This window comes from Mustela erminea, chromosome 7, assembly GCF_009829155.1.
Source record: "Mustela erminea isolate mMusErm1 chromosome 7, mMusErm1.Pri, whole genome shotgun sequence".
Lineage (NCBI taxonomy): Eukaryota > Metazoa > Chordata > Mammalia > Carnivora > Mustelidae > Mustela > Mustela erminea.
The window spans coordinates 92963487-92973276 of record NC_045620.1 but is presented as its reverse complement, the minus strand read 5'-3'; the positions used below and the strand labels follow the sequence as shown (position 1 = coordinate 92973276).

General features: G+C 41.5%; 1 protein-coding gene across 1 annotated transcript; it reads right to left on the bottom strand.

Annotated features, from left to right (window-relative positions):
* Positions 1–247: 247 nt before the first annotated feature.
* MRPL19 (mitochondrial ribosomal protein L19) lies at positions 248–9189 on the bottom strand. The gene is made up of 6 exons (XM_032352591.1): positions 9056–9189; positions 8765–8882; positions 5507–5625; positions 5161–5295; positions 1995–2176; positions 248–1842 (listed from the first exon to the last, which is right to left on the bottom strand). The coding sequence occupies exons 1-6, from the start codon at positions 9156–9158 to the stop codon at positions 1621–1623; spliced, it is 879 nt and encodes a 292-aa protein (XP_032208482.1). The 5' UTR covers positions 9159–9189; the 3' UTR covers positions 248–1620.
* Positions 9190–9790: the final 601 nt, after the last annotated feature.

The following is a 9790-nucleotide window of genomic DNA, read 5'->3' as shown; positions in this document are numbered from 1 at the left end:
AAACAGATGGGGTTGGGGGTGGGATAGGGATAGGGATCCAGTCCTGGAGAGCCAACATCAAAGAGCATCGGAGGGGAGGACATCATCAGTGAATAAGATTCCACGCCCTCCTCCCCCCAGGAAGTGAAAGATACAAGTTAGCATACTGAAATGATACATCAAATGTCCACCATAATGGATATAGATTCACACCAAGGCACATCTCTGTGAAACTGTATCACCTTGAGAAGTAAAACAGTCTACAAGCTTTCAAGTCACATACAAAGAACAGGAATCAAAATAGGTTTTAATTTCGCAACACAACTGGAAATAAGACAATGTTGCAATATATTCAAAATTCTTAAGATTACACCCCACCTAGAATTCTATAAAATATTAGATATGATAAACATGTAAGGTCTCAAAAGATTTATATTCGTACATACTTCCTCTAGAAGTTTTGGTAACAAAAGATATGTTCCAGAAAACAGTAACAATTAAACAGAAAGCCAAAAAATCCCGAAAACTGATCAGCACAGGAGAGAAGTGAATGCAAATCCCCAATTAGCCAAGCGCCAGAGGCTGGATCCACACAGCATGATTTAAGACGTCTTACATGTCTTCATGAGCATTGCCCTTGTTAAGACCTGTGCTGGCCCTGTGTGGTACTGTACTCTTTTTAACCTGATGAACACCATGCTCAGGGAAGCCTAGCTCAAACTGCCCGGAGACTGATTTTCACCATGTCCTCACACGCCAGGTTTCCACTCCATTCAGCTACATGGACCAGCAAGGACACCCCCAGTATCCCACAGAAGTATTGTTTTGAGCTGTCCTCTGAGCTGGAGTTTGATTCATCTTGAGGTGAAAACCAGAGCATATAGAGCAGTCTACTCCCTCCACATTTCTGCCAGGCATCAGTTACCCACACTCCAGCCTATCAGATGGCCTGCGGTGAGCCTTCTATTTAAGGACTCACGACCTTAGCCATGAACCGCCTCAAAGTGATCTTATATATTCTCAGGGAAAATGCAGCCGGACTATGACGAGAAGAGTTAGGTTCTCCCTGAAGCCTTCATGTAATAATGATATTGTTCTCTTGTGTCTGCCAACAGGTTTCCCCAAACGAGGTATGTTGTTTTAGAATGTATATGTAGGTAATAAACCAAAAGAAATGCAAGGGAATGACTGACACGGTCAGGACAGTGCTTGTATCCAGGGGAGGAGAGAAGGATGTACTTGCAGACACACAAATCCAAGTAAGTGTTCTATTTCTTAACCTTCTTGGAGATTACTAAATGTTTTACCTCTTGCCCTGAGGTATCAATGTTCACTTTATTATTATTCTTCATATCATCCCTTTCTTGTATTTACAATTTATTTCACAAACTTAAAAAAAATCATCCTACCACTTCCATGTTCAGGGTCCAGACTTGATGAAGAGCATTTGGTAATGATATAACTCTAAAGTAACAAACTGGTGTGCTCATTTTATTTATTTTTTTACAATAGTACTCGTAAACTAATGAATGCCAAGTTGATTTAATGACTATGTCCTCATAAAAGAAATTAAATTGGTCCTTAAAGAAATCCTCCAGGAGTCAGCATCTCCTCTGCAAAGAACCGAACTGATTCTCAGAATCAGGACTTTTTCGATGCTTCAATTTCGTCCCGTATTGCAGCTTCGATTTTTGAAGTATCATATTTCCGCATCATATCGAACTCGAGCCACGGCTGACTCCACTTCTGAGCTTCTTTGATTTGCTCTTCAGTTAAACAGAGATCAAATCTGATGCCTTTAATATTAAATTTGGGACGTTCCCAGCGTTTGGACCAGGGTTTAGGCTTCATTTTTACTTTCAGCTATGGAAGATATAAAAATAATAATAATAATAATATTTTAAGCTGATAATCACAAGCAAATATTCTTCTAAAAGTTTTCGTTAAGATGACTCTTTCTTACAGAGAACTATCTTTCTACAGAGAACTTTCAGTTCCAAAAGTACAGCTTATACCTGATTCACAGGAACATCATGGCTAGGTTCATGTGCTACCGGCTTCATATCCATATCAAAAGTGCTGTATTCCGGAAGGGCGTCTCGTAAGTATAGCAAACTATCATCCAGCCGTTTCTCTAATTTGACTACCTGGATCTCCTGGATTCGAGGATTATAAAGTTCAAAGCAAATCTCAACACCTAAAAAGAGAAAGTATATTCTTACCCTCTAAACCCAGATGTCTGCATATGCCTCTTACAACAATAAGAATTACTTCATTACAGAACTTGCAGTTTTGCACATAGGAAATGTGACATAAACTTGTCATTTTTAAGATGATCAACAGAAAAAGAAACAAGCTAAAGTCCATGTAGACGAAAAAGTGAAAAGATCTGAGAATTTGACAGTTTAAAGAAAAACGTCTTCTATAAACAGGCACACATCTCTTCACATCTGATAGTATTCACACAGAGAAAATTTGAGGAAATTCTTCACTGCCATGTTCTTGTTTATTTTTTAGTTACTTAAAAAAAACTTAATCCTTTGCATTAAGGGCAACAGGACTGATGACATAAAAAAAAAGAATATATAAATTCTCAAGTTCTAACTTTGGTTTAGAAGCCCCTCTAAAGGATGGCCTGGGTTTAAAACATGCCAGGGCCCTCCGTATGAAGCAAGCTCGGAGCAGCTGAAGATATGTCTTCTGTAGTAACAAATGCTAGAGGGAAAGAGTATATTCTCAGGTTTCCTGAAATAAACCCAAGAGAAATACAAATATATGTGATCATCATTAACACCTACTGTTTAATGCCAGGATCTAATCCATGATTTACTACACACCTGTTCTGTTCCACGTACTCGGGATTTAGGAACTGTACCTATAGTAAACTCAAAATACGTCAAGATCCTTTTCTTCTCCTAATGCTTACATTCTAATGGATGACAAACAATAAACACACCATAATCTCATTTACAATTCATAATTTCACTTAATTTCATAGAGTCAAGACAAACAGTGATAACATGTGGCTGGGGGTAAGTAGAACAAAAATAGTATAGTCAGGAAGAGCCTCTCTGAAAAGATGATCTAAACTGATGTGATAGGGGTGCCTGGCTGGCTCTGTCAGTAGAACATGCGACTCTTGCTCCGGGTTGCAGGTCTGAGCACCATGTTGGGTAGAGACTACTTAAAAATAAAATCCTACAAAAAAAAAAATAAATAAACGGACACTATAAATAACCAAGAAAACTCCAGGCAGAAAGGACAGCAAATGTAAAGGCCCTGGGGTCTTAACAAATTTGCCATATTGGGACAAAAACAGAAAAAAAGTCCTTCTGGCTGGAGCCTAGTGAGTTAGTGGGTCAGGAAAGTAAACCAGACACACAGCACAGCTGCCGGCAGGGGGCAGTGGTGGCGTCGACGGGAGTGGTGGCCATGGAGATGGAGATGGAGAAACAAAACAGGAGTATTTTTTTGGAGATTAAGCCAAGAAAAACCGACTGGATGTGGGTAAGAATGATCAAGAATAAATAAACTATTTACAAGCTCTTAATAAGCTATTTTTATATCTCCTAAATTTTTGGTTTCAGTAAACAGGTGGGCAGTGGTGCCGTTTCTAGACATAGAAAAAACAAAGAGGAACACACTGTGAGGAGACACAGAATCCTATTCGGAACTCATGCTTAAAAGATATCCAGTTGGAAATGTCGAAAAGCTAAATGTTCTTTTTTTTTTTTTTTTTAAGATTTTATTTATTTATTTGAGAGAGAGAGAGAATAGAAAGAGTGTGTGAGAGAGATCAGCAGGAGAAGCAGACTCCCTGCTGAGCAGGGAGCCCGATGTGGGACTCAATCCCGGGACTCCAGGATCATGACCCAAGCCAAAGGCAGTTGCTTAACCAACTGAGCCACCCAGGCTCCCTCGAAAAGCTAACTGTATGTGCAAATCTGGAACTCGGAAAGGGTCAGTTCCTGAGATACAGATTTGGGGCCTGTCGTCATATGGATGGTATTTAAAGCCAATGGACTGAAAGAACCACCAAAGAAAGTTGTTTTTCCCTTCAATCTGTCCACAGAAAGTACTTTAGGAGAGGGTGACAGGGAGTGAACAGCCCTGGAGGAGTCGATGGCCAGTATCTCACACACAGTACTGCACACAGCTGACCACAATCCTGGGAGGTAGAAACTACTATTATCTCAATTTTAAGAAAGAGAATCAAACCAAGGTCCGTATAAATTACACCTGTGTTTGTGTCTTTCTATTATAAGCATCTTCGAGCACATGACCTGATGGAAGGCACACATTTCTGCAACCAGCCTAGTCCTGCTGAGCCCCTCCACGCAGGGTGCCACAGGTCAGGAGAGAAGAGTCACTATTCTCACGGTTCACTTTTCTTTTCTTTTCTTTTTTTAAAGATTTTAATTATTTATTTATTTGTCAGAGAGAGAGAGAGAGCACACAGGCAGACAGAGGGGCAGCAGAGGTAGAGGGAGAAGCAGGCTCCCTGCTGAGCAAGGAGCCCAATGCGGGACTCGATCCCAGGACGCTGGGATCATGACCTGAGCTGAAGGCAGAGGCTTAACCAACTGAGCCACCCAGGCGTCCCCACTCTTCTTGAATATAATACTTCACTGTCGGGGATCACGTCCCCAAAGCACACAACTCTGAAGAAGAAAACTTCACTGTCCTGCCATTTTGACTCATAGTCTTTCTAAAAGAAGCCACTTGGGCCTCTGTCTTACTAGGCATAAACAACAAATTCTGCCTTTTTAAAGATTCCTCCGATTCTTATCAAACTATGATGATTGTGGTGACCGTCACAATATAAAGCAAAGCAGGGGCATCCACTTTAGGACAAAATGACTCATCCAGACATCACTGTGTTTATCTTAATGTTCTCATGAGTCATTTACTCCAGCAATGAATGTCCCCACACTGTGTATAGTCCCCTGAGTCCTCCTGTGAAGTGGCCAGAGGCTGGCAAATCCGTTGTTCCCAGGTTGCACAAGAAGCCAACCTCCTGGGGAAGTGACTCGTGGACAACCATCCAGCGGCCTGTCCCAGTCCATTCTCGGGCCCCAGGCTCCACGGCAGGGCCAGATGCCTCATCCCAGGATGCAGAACACAAAATGGAATCCTGAGAGAACACCTTCCAAAAAATCAAACTAATGCAATGAAACCTACCTTGTCCTTCGATAGTATTTCTAAGGATAAAAGTAGCTCCAAGGCCAGCTCCTGATCTCTGGATACAGATCCCCAGAAACTGGCTGGTTTTCCCACTGGCGAACTGGTCGGCTGTGGTCACGCGAAGTATGCTTCCTACACATGCAGAGGAGAGGTGAACTTTGACGTGACATGCGAAACACGTGAACAGCATGACCAGGCAACCTCGTAACTTCTTAAATATTTTAATACATTAGGAAGAGGTACCTCGTTTGGGCAAACCCAGAGAGGTGGAAAACATCTCCCCTAAGTGAAGAAAAGGAGCCCTTCCCACCACTAATAATAAAAGCGCCCGGCTCTTACTGACCAACGTAGAACTCTGGAATATGGAGTACTTTTCTCCTTTCTAACATGTCTTTTCTTTCTATTTGAAATTTCAGAGGATTTGTTCTTCCCCTTGGAGGAATAAATTCAGGACTCAAGAATCTGTGAAAAATAAAAAATAAAAATAAAAGGCAAACTTAAAAGCGAACTGTTGCTTTACCAGAAAAATTAAAGACTATGATGTTGACGTGTTTTATTTGTTCTTCTCTAAAGAAAAGTCAATTCTTTATTCCTAAAATTGTTGTTAATGCTCATGAAAATAGCTAACAATTCCTGAGTACTCACCTGGCATTAAGGGCTTATGAAAACCAAAAGTATAGAATAATGCTTACAACAATCAGGCGGGTATAGGGTTATCATCCCCTCTTCACAGATGAAAATGAGGCTTGGAGAAGGTAAGTAACTGACATATTGTTATATTAACTATATACTTATCAAGTCAAGATTTAAATGTAGGCATGTCTGTCAGGCTACAAAGCCTAGGGCCATAAACCACAGGCCTCATATTGAGTTGTACATGTTAAAACAAGTGACACTAGAAAAATATAAACCTAGAAATCATTAACTGCAAACTAACTTTAAAAGTAATCTCCCTATTCTCTTCTCTAAGCTAACTTCTTTAAAGCATAAATGGCATTACCCTGAAAATTCATGTCCTTATTAGCCATCCCAAGAAATAAGTGATCAATATTCTTGAAGCCCTAGTGTACGCCTCCCTCCCCTCAGTTAATTACTACAGGTAATTCATTAAATTTGGTGATGATTATTCCTATGCATTTCTCCCATTTCCGTCATGTTGCTTCACTAGTCTCTCAGGAATTCCCAGGGGTACCCTGAAACTGGCCCCCGTATTCTTAAAGGAAAGGAGATACCGAAGAAGCAGGCCACTTCAGGTGAATAGGTGGCAGCTTCAGTAACAGCAAACAGAACTTACAGATGGGCTTCTTTTGGGCGGCAGCAAGACAAATGAATCTCCATACCCACTCCCAAATCTTAAAAAGTTATAAAGAGGCCCTAAGTGGGCTCCGTCACACATTCCATGTAGTCATTTTCAACAACATCATCATATCAAGGCTTTGTCTTTGGAGCAGTCTCTGGGGGGCAGGAAAGGCAAGCAGAACCCACACTGCAAGAAGAGGAGAGGGGGCGAGGAGGTGGCTTCCAGCCCACATATCAATCAGTGGTCATGTCTTTTTTTTTTTTTTTAGTTTATTTGAAAGAGAGCCTGAAGCGGGGCTGGATCCCAGGACCCCAAGACCATGCCCTGAGCAGAAGTCAGATGCTTATTGAATGAGCCACCCAAGGTGCCCCAGTGGTCATGTCTTTTTGATGATGATGATCCCCAACACTCAGTTTCCTCCTCTGAAAATTTTTAAAGCCACCAAAAAATTAAAATGGTAATACAACGAACACCCATATATACATCACCTTGTTTCACCAACTGCCAACATTCTGACATATGTGCTTCATATACACATGTAATTTTTTTCCTGAACTATTTGAAAATGTCGAACATCAAGATGTTTCATCCCTGAATATTTTAGAAAGCTTCTAAGAATAGGGACTTTCTGCTACATTTACCATAATACCTTTATGACATCTAAGAATTTCTGCATTAATTCAATAATACAATGTTATATACTTTGCATTTAAACTGATTTATATCTATTTAAACTCATCTATCTAATTGTCCTGGAAAAGATCTTTTACAGCTGTTTGTTGCCCAGTCTAAACTATCAAAAGCTTCACACATTACACCTGGGTATTACTCCCTTTAGTCTCTTAAACTGGCACTGTTCCTCATCTTTGTATTTTTGTAACACTGACTGTTCTGAAAAGTCAAAGCCCATTGTATTATAGACAATCCAAGGATTCTGGATTTCTTGTTTCCACGTGTGTAGACCAAGTTAAACATTTTGGGTAAAAATATTACACAGGTGATCATATGACTGTCTTATTCTATCATATCAGGAGATATATAACGTCAGCTTGTATGGCTACTACGGAAGCTAGGTTTGATTGCTTTGTGAAAGTGGAGAATTTCCCCTATAAATTTTATACTTTACATATGCATGTATGTCTGGGCAACATAAAAATGTTATCATACTGTATCAATTCTTCTGCAGGTTGCTTTTTGCCCTACACATCTTAATTGTGAAGTTCATCCATGTTAGCTCTAGTTCATTCATTTTTCACTGCCGCATAACACTATTACATAAATGTATTTGCCTATCCACCTACTGATAGATATCTCTGTGTTCATCCTTGTACATGTATCCTTAAGGGTACATATTTATTATTTTTTTCATATTACTTTTAGTTGTGTACCAACCTGATGGAATGATATACACAACCTCAAACTTATTAAATTTTGTCCAGTTGTTTTCCAAAGTAGTTACATGATTTACATTCCTATTTATTTAACTGAATGGTATGAAGTTTTGCCATTTAAAAGAGATATTCCTTTTCCACATTAAAAAAGGCTGTATAAGGAAATCTTTTTTGAATCTCTAGCTTCCATAAATTCAGTGTTATTTCGGCTTAGAACTGGATATTTGCAAAGTTAAACACACACACAGAGGCACACAGAGGTAATCCAATCAACAACAAAGAGCCCTTTCAGAAAGCCTTCTATCACACCAAGTTTTTCCCGCTAAAACTGGCTTTTTATTAAGGTTGTTGTACAGTTCTACGCTTTCTGCAAATCCTAGGTTATCTAAATTTACAGGTACCTCCAAAGTTACCAGCATTCATTAAGTTGGCCAAGCTTTTAAACCATTGTTTTGCGAAAACTAAATTTAAGACGCAAATTAGCGGAAAATTTTATCGCTGCATCGCAGTTTCAGGAAACTAAAACAAGTGAGTTTGGGAAGAGAAAACAGGGTGAGTTCTGACCAACCCATTTTTACTAAGCCAAGGAATAATCGGCTGCTTAAACAGGTAAAATACGATGTGCTTCAGAGAAAAATTCTCAATACAGGGTAAAGGCCAAAGCAAAGAGCTTCAAATCGGGGGAATCCTTGATTGAAGTTCTGATTTAGTAGGAGTGCAGAGAAAGGTCAATCCTGGCTTGGAAAAAACGAGGAAGACAAAACTAAGTCGGTAGAGCTCTGCATGAGCTCATCAATTCCTGCACACAAGCTCGTGCACTGAGAGAGAGCTCCAGCTCGGCTTTAGAGTCCAGATCTTCAAAGCAAAGGCAGGTTCCTGAGCGCACAGACCCAAAACGCCCGGGCCTCACCTCCTTTCCTGAAGCGGCGGACGGCGTTTGTCCACAATGACAGGTTTCGGCGGCGGCTTGAACGCGCCGGGCTCAGCAGGTCTGGTGCTCTGCGGACGCTCCGGCCCCACGCGGGCCCCTGCAGGGCGGGCGACAGAAGTCAACAGAGCTCGCCCTGAGCTCCCGCTGAGCCCTGCAATCTCCCCCAACTCGCGGTCCCACGAGGGTTGCCCCTGACTTCTAGGCTCGCCTCCCTCGAACCTGGCCCTGAGCTCCTTCTTGGCCCCGGCTTGCAAGCCCCGCTCCACTTACGCCAGGCGATGGAGGTTGGAGCAGGGAGCAGCACCCTGGCGGCTCGAAAGCCTCGGGACAGCTCCATTGCGGCCCCGCAGGCCCCTGCCATGGAGGCCGCCATGTCGGTTCACTAAGGTCAAGACTACAACTCCCAATAATCAGTGCGACGAGGGGGCGGCTACTTGAGGTTGGATGGCGGCTGCTAAGGGACAAAATAGCCAAGACTCTCACCGCCACCCACCTTTTCCTCTGCACTCTCCCAAATAACCTCCAACCCCGGGAAGTATTTCAGGGAAAGTGCATATTTCTCTAGTTCCCTACAATGTGCCAAGTTTTATCCCTCCATAAGGGTGTTCTCTCAGCCTAGAAAACTCCTTCTTCTTTGAATCAATTCTGTCTTCACTTTCTCAAGCTTAGCTACTTAAAAACCGCATTATAGGCTCCTAATCTTACTAGATAACTTCCATTAGCATCATCTGCAATTCAATTTTTAACTTAATTTTTAATTACTTGTGTGATTATTGGATTATTGTCTAGTTCCGACATTACCCTCCTCCACGAGTGCACCGACGGATGAGGTCATCTTTGCTCACTGTTTTATCCCAGCACCTACTAGCCACCTGGCCCTCACTCTTTGTTGAATGCAAGAAAAGGTAAGAATATAGTTCCTGAAAGAACAGGTGGCACGGGGTCCTTGAGACTACAGAGAGCATTACCCTTTAAGAAGCTAAAATTGGGGGCACTAGGTTGGCT